Source organism: Equus przewalskii, chromosome 5, assembly GCF_037783145.1.
Source record: "Equus przewalskii isolate Varuska chromosome 5, EquPr2, whole genome shotgun sequence".
Classification (NCBI taxonomy): domain Eukaryota; kingdom Metazoa; phylum Chordata; class Mammalia; order Perissodactyla; family Equidae; genus Equus; species Equus przewalskii.
This window is the reverse complement of record NC_091835.1, coordinates 81,405,951-81,419,213: the sequence shown is the minus strand read 5'-3', so window position 1 is coordinate 81,419,213 and position 13,263 is coordinate 81,405,951. Positions and strand designations below refer to the sequence as shown.

General features: G+C 42.7%; 1 protein-coding gene across 3 annotated transcripts in view; it reads right to left on the bottom strand.

Moving 5' to 3' along the window:
• Positions 1 to 12,940, bottom strand: part of TBC1D30 (TBC1 domain family member 30) — an 85,229-nt gene extending 72,289 nt beyond the window's left edge. The window contains exons 1-2 of one of the 3 annotated variants that reach the window (XM_070621961.1): positions 12,874 to 12,940; positions 4,118 to 4,282 (exon numbers count right to left, since the gene is read on the bottom strand). Coding sequence is in view for 2 of the 3 variants with exons in the window: in XM_070621958.1 (XP_070478059.1) it covers positions 4,118 to 4,282; positions 10,494 to 10,827 (499 nt within the window). In the remaining variant the exon portion in view is untranslated. Of the gene's footprint in view, positions 1 to 4,117; positions 4,283 to 10,493; positions 11,094 to 12,873 lie in introns of those variants that run through there. The other 2 variants (XM_070621958.1, XM_070621957.1) reach the window with 2 other exon arrangements.
• Positions 12,941 to 13,263: the final 323 nt, after the last annotated feature.

The following is a 13,263-nucleotide window of genomic DNA, read 5'->3' as shown; positions in this document are numbered from 1 at the left end:
AATCTCCATTCTCCCCACCCCCAGCGCCTGGCAACCACTGATCTACTTTCTATTTCTAATGATTTGCCTATTCTAGATCTTTCACATAGAATCTTACAATATGTGGACTTTTGTGTCTTGCATCCTCCACTTAGCATGTTTTCAAGGGTCAATCATGTTGTAACATGAATCAGTACTTCACTCCTGTTTACGGCTGAATAATATTCCATATACCATATTTGTTTATCTGCTCATCTATGGGTAGACATTTGGGTTGTTTTCACGTTTTGGCTACCATAAAAGATGCTGCTATGAACATTCATGTACCAGAGTTTATAGGGACATACTCTTCAATTCTCTTGGGCAAATACCCAGGAGTGGAATGGCTGGTTGAGTGTATTACTTTTATAATTTTTTTAAAAACACACACAATTGTTTCTTAGTGGAAAATGTTGAATGTCAGTGCCACCAAACTCAAGGTCACACAAATTCCTCCTCCTGCCACAGAGGACAAGGTACTATTTTTTTTCATGGCACTTCCTTTATTGTCCCCCAACCCTGTCCATCTCAAGTTCCCATAACATTTCAAAACTACCCACATCCCACGGCCCACCACCAAGGTGGTAGGCTTCAGAGCAGCAACAACACTGGACCTTTTTTTTGTCTTGTAGGAAAGGCAGTCATAGAAAAACAACAAAGACCACTCACCATTTGACAGAGTATCTGTCTCTGCCAGGCATTGATGATAGACGGCAAGACTTAATCACATTATCAGGATGCTGGGGGGACGCATAATAAATTGAGGATCTAAGCAGCCTAAAATTCCTGTACTTATTGACGAGGTTAAAATAAAGACAATACTTCCATGTATATTCACTTTTTTTCACGCTTTTCTCTTATCACAGTTTTCCAGTGACAGCTAGATTTTATCACTTAATTTATAAAGCCATTTCACAAACTCAATCAGCATAACTTAAACACTTACTACACCAATGCAGAAAATTGTCAAACTAGGCAATGATGATAATTAAGATGGCCTTCCTCTGCTTTCAGGAAAAATAGTTAAACCACAAGATAAGCAAACCACTTAAAAATCTTAACATCAGGGGCCAGCCCCGTGGCCGAGTGGTTAAGTTCGTGCACTCCACTTCCGCGGTCCAGGGTTTCACTGGTTTGGATCCTGGGCACAGACAAGGCACCGCTCATCAGGCCAAGCTGAGGCGGTGTCCCACATGCCACAACTAGAAGGACCCACAACTACAATATACAACTATGTACTGGGGGGATCTGGAGAGAAAAAGCAGGAAAAAAAAAAAAACCTTAACATTAGAATCAAACTCCTAGCCAAATATTCATCTTATTCTTCCCATTGTCTTGAAACCTTTAGGCGGATTTTCCTGCCCACCACACTACATTTGTTCAATAATCCATCTGGCCAATAAAAGTACTTATTTCATATGCAAACTACGCTGAAGCAGCATATTCTAATAAGCCTGAAACTCTGTACTTTGTCCTCTGCATGTTACAAATTTCTTATTGCTCCACCCATATTCCAATAATATTACAGAAGTATCAATCTAAATGCTAAGAAAAAGCAGAATCCTCTTTGTTATAGTTTATGGAGCAAAGAGTGGACTTTTGAGACACCTATCTTCAAATTCTATCTCAACCACTTATCAGCTATGTGACTTCAGGCAAATTACTTAAACTTTCTGAATCTCAGTTTCTTAATAAAATGTGCCCAAAGATACACCTCCTTTCGGAATTGCTAGGAGAGATAAAACCAACAGTTTGTCAGAAAGCATGTACTTAATGAATGGAAACAGCTGCTGCCATTCCTATTATCATTAATTTTATTATTGATATTAAATTGGTCATACCATGGTTATCCTCAGATGAATGAACAATATAGGGGGAAAATCTGCTCTTCTGTGAGGCGTATATTAATCCTACTCTTCGTATTCCCACCACAGTTTTAAAATAAAGGGATTCTACCATAAGACTTGGTGTAGGAAACCATAAAGTCTAATCAGTTATATTGCCTGTGTTAGAAATAAAAAGGATCCAGTCACTTTGGTTCATAATCCACACTTACCTACGGTTCTTATTTCAAAATTATTATATCCCTTTTGTGTATCAACAGGAAATAACCCATTTTAATAAAAGATTAAAATAGTTTTTACTCTATAGCCCGTTATGGAAGGGAAAGTCACTTATGGGAAGAATCTTAAGGACCGAATCCACAGGGAGCGGAAAATAGGGGTTACCTGGACTGCTGCATATTGAATACAAACACGTCAATACGTGTGCCGCATTTGAGCGCATCACCTCCAGTCACGGCTAAACTGAAAGCTGTTATTCAGTGGGACAGTGAGACCCAGATTCTTTAGAACTCTAACTAAACGTATTTGCTAGTTGACTTTGAGGAAAGAGGCAAAATGTGCAACTACTGGAATCAGGCAGTTAGTCACAAAACGTCTAACCTCTAGAGATCTAAAAGGGATAAATATTACCCAGGGGAGGGCTGAACTCCCAAGGAAAAGAGTCAGTAACTCTTTTTGTCTGAAACGCAAAACCCCAGCTGGAATTAAAGAGACAATCTCTAAAATACATGGGAAGGGTGCATTCACCAATTCACCAATTAAATTGGGTACTTGTGGACACATTTTTCTAAAAAGACATAAATGTTAGTCCTTTCATCAGTCAAGTAAATTCAAATTCTAAATGATTATCAGTCCCTGGTAATTATCAACCTGAGACCCTGCACTAGCCTGCCCTTCCTCTCTGCCCCCTGACACAGGCCCCATCCCCGCATACTTTCCCACACCCAAACTCCTTGCATTTACCACTTCCGGGTTTTAACTTCTGGTATGAACAACAATGATGGGTAGGTGGAAACACAGTTGAAAAGAGAAAAATCAATATACATATATCTATACAAAATACATACATCTCCATATGTGTATCTATATCTATACCCTCCTTCTCCAGCTATTTCAGACAAGTGCCTGGTCCGGAAAAAAACTTATTTAAAACCAGTTTGCTCAGTTACACTCCTGCTTCCTGTTTGCACCATTATATCATTATGATAATTCAAGCAGCATTCTGTTCCGTACACATTAGTTAAAACCTTCTTTAGTAAACAGCAAGAATAATAATTTGGGGATAATAAACAACGATATAATAAAAGAGGAGATAGAAAACATGGTGTTTTCTTTTAATAATAAACATAAGAATAGAATGTAAGCCACTAATTTCATTATTCAAAACTAATCAAGCCCTGAAAATTGTTTTATGAAAACAAACACATCTTAATTTGGAATTTAAAAAAACCCTAGGAGATGTCACTTTACATACAAAATGTGGCAGGGTAAAGGAACAAGAGAAAGCAACTTTCACATGCACCTAAAAAGCTGCCACAGGCCTTTTATCAAAATACATCATTGGTGCCTCTATTTACCATACCTGAACATACTGTTCTGCCGTGCTGCATGTTAATAAAGAATACAAAACAAAAACAGGGAAATGTTAGCAAAATAAAACATCAAACTATTGCATGGAGAATTAAAAAATTAATTCACAAGCTTCCATGTCTAGTATTTAACACGGAGTAGCAATTTAACAATTTATTTTTAACTCAATTAGCAAACTACCCATCTCTTAGTTACAAACGGATTACCCAGAAGATAGGTTTAATTTGTTAAAATATTTGTCCTTTTCAAATCTAATGGCTAGTTGTAAGATCCTGTTACAAGAGTCTCCTTCTTTTAAGCCGATTTTTAATTCACTTATTAGAGCAACACAGAGAATAAGAGAGTAAAGATATGCGTTTGGTGTCTATTTGATGCTGTTCTAAAAATAAAGATTTCAGCCATTATTTAGCATCAGGTAAAAATAACCATCGTCAAAGTAAAGTACTACCACAAATCTAGAATAAAAAGGTAAATCTGTAACATCACACATGTAATATACATTTTAACTGAAAAAATAGGAAGCTGTCTGAGTTGTTCACAGCTCTTAGTTCTGAGGGTATAAGCTTCCATTTAAAACTTTCAACATATTCAAAAACACAATGACTATTGACTCAGCTTCACTAACATTCCACATGCAAAAGGGTTAACTCCAGGACAGCACTTACTTCTCTTCTGCGACACAGCCTGCAGGCATGCAGTCACAATATCGCAGTTCTTCTGTACTTTATGCAGAAGCCTATCCTTCTGCTTCAGCTGCCGCAGTAACTTCGCCGACTGAACGCCAATTCTGTACTTCAGCTCTCGAAGAATCGTCTTCAGTTCATTAGTATCTATCAGTAAAGAAAAATAAAAATGGAACCATAAATACTCTAAAAGTAATACAAATGCCAATGTAATACTAACTGTAGGATAAATATCTCAAACACCCATTTAAAGCAAGTAAGTCTGGGTTCTCACCCAGGGTTACAGGTCCGCATTCAACTAAGATATTCTGATCAAATAAATCATTTATCTGTTTCCACCCTGTCCATGAGACAAATACCGTAAGATAAATTTTATCCTTGAGATGCCCTCTATCACCACTCTTATTTAACATAGTACTGGAGGTCCTGGCCAGAGCAATCAGGCAAGAAAAAGGAATAAAAGGAATCCAAATAGGGAGGGAAGAAGTGAAACTCTCGCTGTTTGCAGACAACATGATCTTATATATAGAAAACCCCAAAGAATCCATTGGAAAACTGTTAGAAGTAATCAACAACTACAGCAAAGTTGCAAGGTATAAAATCAATTTGCATAAATCAGTAGCATTTCTATACTCCAGTAATGAACCAACAGAAAAAGAACTCAAGAATACAATACCATTCACAATCGCAACAAAAAGAATAAAATACCTTGGGGTAAATTTAACTAAGGAAGTGAAGGACCTATATAATGAAAATTACAAGGCCTTTCTGAGAGAAGTGGATGACGACATAAGGAGATGGAAAGACATTCCATGTACATGGACTGGAAGAATAAACATAGTTAAAATGTCCATTCTACCTAAAGCAATCTACAGATTCAATGCCATCCCAATCAGAATCCCAATGACATTCTTTACAGAATTAGAACAAAGAATCCTAAAATTCATATGGGGTAACAAAAGACCCCGAATTGCTAAAGCAATCCTGAGAAAAAAGAACAAAACGGGAGGCATCACAATCCCTGACTTCAAAACATACTACAAAGCTACAGTAATCAAAACAGCAGGGTACTGGTACAAAAACAGGTGCACAGATCAATGGAACAAAATTGAAAGCCCAGAAATAAAACCACACATCTATGGACAGCTTATCTTTGACAAAGGAGCTGAGGGCATACAATGGAGAAAAGAAAGTCTTTTCAACAAATGGTGCTGGGAAAACTGGAAAGCCACATGTAAAAGAATGAAAATTGACCATTCTTTTTCACCATTCACCAAAATAAACTCAAAATGGATTAAAGACCTAAAGGTGAGACCTGAAACCATAAGGCTTCTGGAAGAAAACGTAGGCAGTACACTCTTTGACATCAGTATTAAAAGGATCTTTTCGGACACCATGCCTTCTCAGAGAAGGGAAACAATAGAAAGAATAAACAAATGGGACTTCATCAGATTAAAGAGCTTTTTCAAGGCAAATGAAAACAGGATTGAAACAAAAAAACAACCCACTAACTGGGAAAAAATATTTGCAAGTCATGTATCTGACAAAGGCTTAATATCCTTAATATATAAAGAACTCTTGCAACTCAATCACAAAACATCAAACAACCCAATCAAAAAATGGGCTGGAGACATGAACAGACATTTCTCCAAAGAAGATATACTGATGGCCAATAGGCACATGAAAAGATGCTCATCATCGCTGATCATCAGGGAAATGCAAATCAAAACTACACTAAGATATCACCTTACACCCGTTAGAATGACAAAAATATCTAAAACTAATAGCAACAAATGTTGGAGAGGTTGCGGAGAAAAAGGAACCCTCATACACCGCTGATGGGAATGCAAACTGGTGCAGCCACTATGGAAAACAGTATGGAGATTCCTCAAAAAACTAAAAATAGAACTACCATACGATCCAGCCATCCCACTACTGGGTATTTATCCAAAGAGCCTGAAGTCAGCAATCCCAAAAGTCCTGTGCACCCCAATGTTTATTGCAGCACTGTTTACAATAGCCAAGACGTGGAAGCAACCTAAGTGCCCATCAACAGACGAATGGATAAAGAAGATGTGGTACATATATACAATGGAATACTACTCAGCTGCAAAACAGAACAAAATCATTCCATTTGCAATAACATGGATGGACCTTGAGAGAATTATGTTAAGTGAAATAAGCCAGCAAGAGAAAGATAATCTGTGTATGACTCCACTCATATGAGGAATTTAAAACTATGGACCAAGAACAGTTTAGTGGATACCAGGGGAAAGGTGGGGTGGGGGGTGGGCACAAAGGGTGAAGTGGTGCACCTACAACATGACTGACAAACATTAATGTACAATTGAAATTTCACAAGATTGTAACCTATCAATAACTCAATAAAAAAAAAAAAATTTTATCCTTGAGGCTACCTGTAACACGTAAGCAAAGACTCTTACTTTGACCATATCTAGCTCTGGTTGCAAATTTACCTTTCATCGCCTGAAAATTGGCATGTATATTTTCTATCATTAAATTGCTCAGACAGTAAGCTTGCAAGAAAAGAGTATTTTTGAGTCTGTTACATCAATGATAAACCTAATAGCTAATAACAAATGTCTTTAAAAACACTCACTTTTACTTGTAAATGATCAGTTAAAAGTAAACAATGTTGGGCCGCCCCAGTGGCGCAGTGGTTAAGTTTGCACGTTCTGCTCCTCAACCACCTGGGGTTTGCCAGTTCGGATCCCGGGTGCGGACGTGGCACCGCTTGGCATGTCATGCTGTGGTAGGCGTCCCACATAGAAAGTAGAGGAAGATGGGCACGGATGTTAGCTCAGGGCCAGGCTTCCTCAGCAAAAAAGAGGAGGATTGGCAGCAGATGTTAGCTCAGGACTAACCTTCCTCAAAAAAAAAAAAAAGTAAATAATATTACCTCGTTTTCTAATGCAGAGGAATGTGGCAATACTGGTTTGTTTTAAACATATGTCTTCCCATAGTTTGACTATCAAATACAATATTCCATCTTAGCCACTCAGTAATTTTTCAGATATGGTAGAAAATATATTTCCTTTAAACAGATAAGTGAAGGATAATTCTATATTCACAAAACTAAAATTCTCAACAATTTTCTACAAGTGAAAAAAAGACCTGGGAACCAGAAGCGACAACAATCTTTATATGAATAATCATTACAATTTAGAAGTTTTGTTTATCACGCAATATTATCATTACTCGCTGCCAGGCAGGCGAAGCATTCCACTCAATTTGGCATTAGCTGGGCCCTCAGTAGAGGGCCTATGTGGAGTTTGGATCTACTCATTTTTAAAGGGATTTGGAGAAACTGGAGAGGATCAGAAGAGAACAAAAGAAATGTTAAAAGCAAGAAAAATGCTCCAAAGGTCAAAGGAAGTGAACTCTGGGGTCAGTATAAGAGAAGTGAAGGGCGTGCTTTAACAGCTGTCATACCTGACCATGTGACGGAACATGCATTTGACCGCAAGTTAAAAAGAACTGCCTCTGGGTCAACCAACTACCTGTGTGATCTTAAGCAAGGTAGTGTCACAAGTCTCAAGTCACGCTTAGCATACTTGATTATTCTGAGAAACAAATGTCAACAGTCTTTATACGCATGAATAGCACTAACATGAGAATAAAGGATTACTATGAAGAGGAGAATGAAAGCCAGTTATTTCTCTCCCATTGAGTCTGAACACGGTGGGATATAATGGGAAGTGAGAGCACACGGGTTAAATGGAAGTATTCGGGTTGTAAGGAAGATTAAACATGGGAACAAGCTGCAGGACCAAACCAGAGGCTCTTGATTCCTAGATTCCTTCAGATACAGCAAATAGCCTTGTTTTGAATGTTGAAAAATTTTCCTTCTAGAAACAAAAGGGGTAAGAATATCATCATCACCTTGCATTTAAAGTATATTTTTCTTCTACAAACAGTCATTTTCAGTGACTCTTACAGTACCTACAGTTCTCTGATTCTCTGAATTATACGCATGGGAAAAATCTTCAGAAGAGTTTGGAAAAGCCTTCTACAGCAATATCTGCTAGTAGATAAGCATCCTGAGGACAGGAATAAGGTCTCCTTTACCTTTGTATGATCAGTCACAGCTCCTAACACAGTGCTAAATAAATGAGGGACAATGAGGAGATCATCAGCTGACAAACAGCAGACTATCTCTTCTCTAAGGAATTCCAGCATATATGATAATGAAAATAATACCTACCATCTACTGAGGACTTCACACACGTTAACTTGTATCATTCTCACTACAGCCCTCTGAGGTACGTAGTATTATTATCCCTATGTATAGGGGAGGCAAATGAGGCACAGACGTTAAAGAGCTCGTCCACGGTCACACAGCTAGTAAGAACCGCAGCAGGATATCAACTCAAGCATTCTGACTCCAAAGTTCACCCCCTTAATGAAACCACTGCGAGGAGAGCCTGGATTCCTGAGAAACCATTTTGGGGGCTCACATAAATCCCCACACATGCTAAGTATCTAAACAGGTGCTACCTCGAGACTGCAGCAACATCCCTCACAGAGAGGGGAGAGAACGATCCGCACTCTAGGAGACTCTTACGAAGTATTATGTTAGCAGGGATATTTTCTGACCCTGAAAAAAATCAAGTAACCTTCTAAGCCGCAAAATTTTTGAAGCAGACATCTGTTCCCATCACCTGATTCTTTTTTTACCACAGTAAGTCTGGTTAGCAGCAGTCACCATACATAATTGCAAAATTTTGTGCGATGAGAACTTTTAAGACTTATTCTCTTAGCAACGTTCAAATATGCAATCCACTATTATTAATTACAGTCATCAAGCTATGACTTTAGATCACCATGCCAATTCTTTATTCTTAGTACTGTAATGACGTTTACCCATGAAGGGGGGTGCGTATAGGACTGTTATAACATAGCACCTCGTTCCTCCTAAGAGGGTCGACCACAAGGAAAAAAAAGATTAACAGGCAACTAACCATAAGACTCGGGCAAATATACTCTTACAGGTCTTACAAATGACTAGTAGAGCGGTCGCTCGCTGAAATCCACTCGCAAAGCTGTACTGATAACGTCTTCTTTAAAATTTAGCTTGCCAAATTTCCCCTTCCTAAAGGAAATTACTAGTCCCCCACATTCGCTCAGCGATGAAAAGTGAACAGCCTTGTAAAACAGAAACCAAAATCATAATTCTTCAAAATTGATTTTGTTGGATTCTGAAAGAACTGTTGCCCGACAGAATTCTTGCCATAAACAGACACTCTGGGAAGAGCCAAATAATTATATAAAATGAAATGGCACCACTCCAGCTAAAGTCCCAGGCAGGGGGAGGAAGGTGGAAGCCATTTGTAACAATAAGCTGGGGAAAAAAATCTTCACTGGGAAGCCAAAAGAGGAAGCTGAAGCTGTTTACACAGATTTGAGAAAGCAGACAGATTTATTCTTTTTCTGGTTGTTTATTTTTCCCCTGGCACCAGCTAGTCTGATTTTACAATTAGGAGACTGGAGAACATTCTATAGTATTCTCTCTTTCCTTCCTCCCCTGGTAATTTAGCATAAGGACATTAAGAAATGTTATGGTGTCTCAGCATTCGTTTTCCACACCTCACTTCATTTTGTAAACTAAGTCTTGATACACTTATAAAAAAAGACAAGTGTAGTAACTGTATTAGTGCCTGAAAGGCAAGCTATTATGAACAGTTGAGAGGAAAAAAAAAATCTCAATTAGGCCACAAGCATCAAAGTCTGACAACAAAAGAAACACCAAATTAGCCTCTCCGCCTGACAGCCAAGGCCATTTTCGGGTCGACCTCTCCAACGGAAGGTACCAGCAGTCACATTCTGTGATAACGCCAAGGCCCTAAGGCCCTGCACTAACCTCCTGCCGTGGAGAAGGAAAAAAACCCACCTATCGAGCTTCTTGAAACCACACATTCTGGCAGAAGCGCATTTACACGCTCTGCTTGGAAACTGCATTATCGAATTATTCTGCCTCACTAGTTAAACACCATCCAAGTGGCGTGGCCGCGGAAGGCGGATTTAAAAAAAAAAAAAAAGGGGGGACGCCTCTGTCCTCCCGGCGCCTCTGGGCAACTTCAGATAGACCCTTCAGAACGCCACACGTGTCCCAGCAGCTGCTCCGGTGCACCTGGACCCAGGACGGCCTCCCCGGGGCCTCCACTAACGCTCTGCGGGGGACCCCACGCTGCCTCTCCGACGCGGACGCTCCACGCGACCCCCGAGCGGGGCTGGGGGCGACCGCGAGCACGCAGGTCAGCCCGGGCTCAGGGACGCAGCGGGCGCGGGCTCGAGGGGCGCCGGCCGGCAGGTGCGCGCATGGGTCGCCGAGCCCTACCTTTCTGCCGCAGGTACTGCCTCTGGCGCCGCGGGCTCGGCCGCCCCTGCAGCTCCTGCAGCTCCTGCAGCAGCCGGGAGTCGCCGGCGCCGCCGCGGCCGCCCAGGAACGCGTCGGAGCCCGAGGCCTCGGTGGAGCTGTCGGGGCTGTCGCGGCGCCCCCCGGGCCCGCGGCCCCCGCCGGCCGCCGCCTCGTCGTCGGCGCAGCTGTAGAGCTCGGTGAGCAGCCCGCTCACCAGGGACGCCGTGCGGCTCTCCCGGCCGCCCCGCCGCCCCGGCCCCGGCTCTGGCTCCTCCTCGCCCGTCGGGGCCCCGGCCGCGGGAAGGGGCTCCATGCCCCGGCGCCGCCGCTCCGCCCGCCGCGCCGCGCCGGCCAGTTCCGGGAGGAGGCGCGGCCTCCCCGCGCGCGGGCTGCCCTGGGCCCCGCCGGAGCAGAGGGGCGGCCGCGCGCCGGGCCCGCCCGGGACGCACACCTGCGGCAGGTGAGCCGCCGGGGCCGCGAGCGCCGCGGGAGGGGCGGGACGTGGGCAGAAGCGGATCCGGACGGAGCGTCGGCCCCGCGGGGGAAGGGCGCCGCGGCCCTGCCACCTCCACGTCTCTGCACGTGATGTAACTCAGAAGAGGGCACCTCTTGCATCCTCTTCTGCCACCAGCCTGGAACGATGCCCGGGAGAGCTCCAAAGGCCGGGCACCAGGCCGAGGCCAGCAGCTCCTTCGTCGCCTCTCGGGGCACGATGCCCAGCCCTCCTCACCTTCCACCGGATCTGGGCGCCTCCCAAGGCGTTCTCGGTTTAGTTTCGGACAGTCTTTTTGAAGACCGGGCATATGCTTGAGATTTAATAACGCTGTGAACTCCAGTGAAAAACAAAGTACTGGATTCAGAGCAACTAATTCCCTGGCACAAGATCCGACTGAGAATGAGGGTCCGATCAGTGTCCGTGAGAGGACAGAACCAATAAACTGAAGTAGCTGGTTCTGATAATAAAATCAAAACTTTGCAGGATATCATGAGAGATGTATATCTTTTTGTTGTTGTTGTTGAGGAAGATAAGCCCTGAGTTAACATCTGCTGCCAATCCTCCTCTTTTTGCTGAGGAAGACTGGCCCTGAGCTAACATCCGTGCCCATCTTCCTCTGCTTTATATGTGGGACGCCTACCACAGCATGGCTTGCCAAGCAGTGCCATGTCTGCACCCAGGATCCGAACTGGGAACTCCGTGCCACCAAAGCAGAACGTGTGCACTTAACCACCAGGCCACCCTGAGATGTATCTTTACACTAGACCTCTGGGAAGAACTCTGAGATGCCCCTTCACTGTAGATATTTTCATGAATTTAATAGTAATTGTAAACATTTTTTAGCGCTTTTGTATGCCAGGCATTGATTTTAGTTTTGTTTAAGACTGACACCTGAGCTAACATCTGTTGCCAATCTTTTTTTTATGCTTCTCCCCAAAGCCCCCAGTACATAGTTTATATTCTAATTGTACGTCCTTCTGGCTCTGCTATGTGGGATGCCGCCTCAGCATGGCCTGATGAGCGGTACTAGGTCTGCATCCAGGATCCCAACCAGCGAAACCCTGGGCCACCTAAGCGGAGCTCGAACTCAACCACTGGGCCACCAGCCGGCCCCTGATCTTGGTTCTTTGCTTGAATTATCCCATTTAATTCTGACTTTAACGATATAAAGCAGTCGAGTACTATTTTATCCTCGCTTTTCAGATGAGGGAACTGAAGCAGAGAGGCTAAATAATGGCTTATTCACGGAGAATGAAGTGAACTTTGCTTAAAGTGCCTGGTTTTCGTCCTGGGTGGATACTATGTAGTTATGGATGAATACAACCTTGTCTATCTCCCAACGCCGTTAAACACTTGCCACGCGTCTAAAAGGAATGGAGACGCAGCTGGTGAGGATGGTGGTGCTGTGTGCTCAGCACACTCTACTTTTTAAGGCACCTTTCTAATACAGCCCGACGCTACAGGTCAAAACCTCTCCCTTGACACTAGCACCCAACACATGCAAAAACAGAGTGAGAGCAATAGGATGCTTTTTGAAATTCCAGTTAATATAAGGAAAGCAGAAGTTTTATAACTTTTCCTTTATCCAGAATTTAAAATTATACTAGAAATATTATTTTATGATTTTATAACTGTATTAACTACTACTGTATCCGTTTAATTTTAAATGCATGAAATGGAAGGAATGGAATTATTTATAATTTTGGGTTTTGAGGTGGGTTTTTTTTCCTCATCTCAACTATTGAAGAGAGTCCTGAGAATTTTCCTTCACACGCAAACTTCACCACAAGCAGGACTTTCATAAAGGAAAACACTGAAAGGGGATCTCTTTTCCTGGTTGACTTCCCAGCCCTTCCTCCTTACCTCCACCCAGCAGGGGATGAGACAACTACTAGTCTTCGGCACTCGTCTCATCCAGTGTATCTCTGTGAGGACCTAGGGATAAAGAAACTCGGGATGAACTGAAGGGCATGGTGAAGGAGGCCAGGAAAGGCGATTGGTCATTGACAGTCAACACTTCCAATTTAATCAGAATTTCAAAGTTACTTGCGGGGCCGGCTCCGTGGCCGAGTGGTTCAGTTCGCGCGCGCCGCTGCGGCGGCCCAGGGTTCGGATCCTGCACGCGGACATGGCACCGCTCGTCAGGCCACGCTGAGGCGGCGTCCCACATCCCACAACTAGAAGGACCTGCAACTAAGATATACAACTATGTACAGCGCGGGGGTTGGGGAGATAACGCAGAAAAAAAAAAAG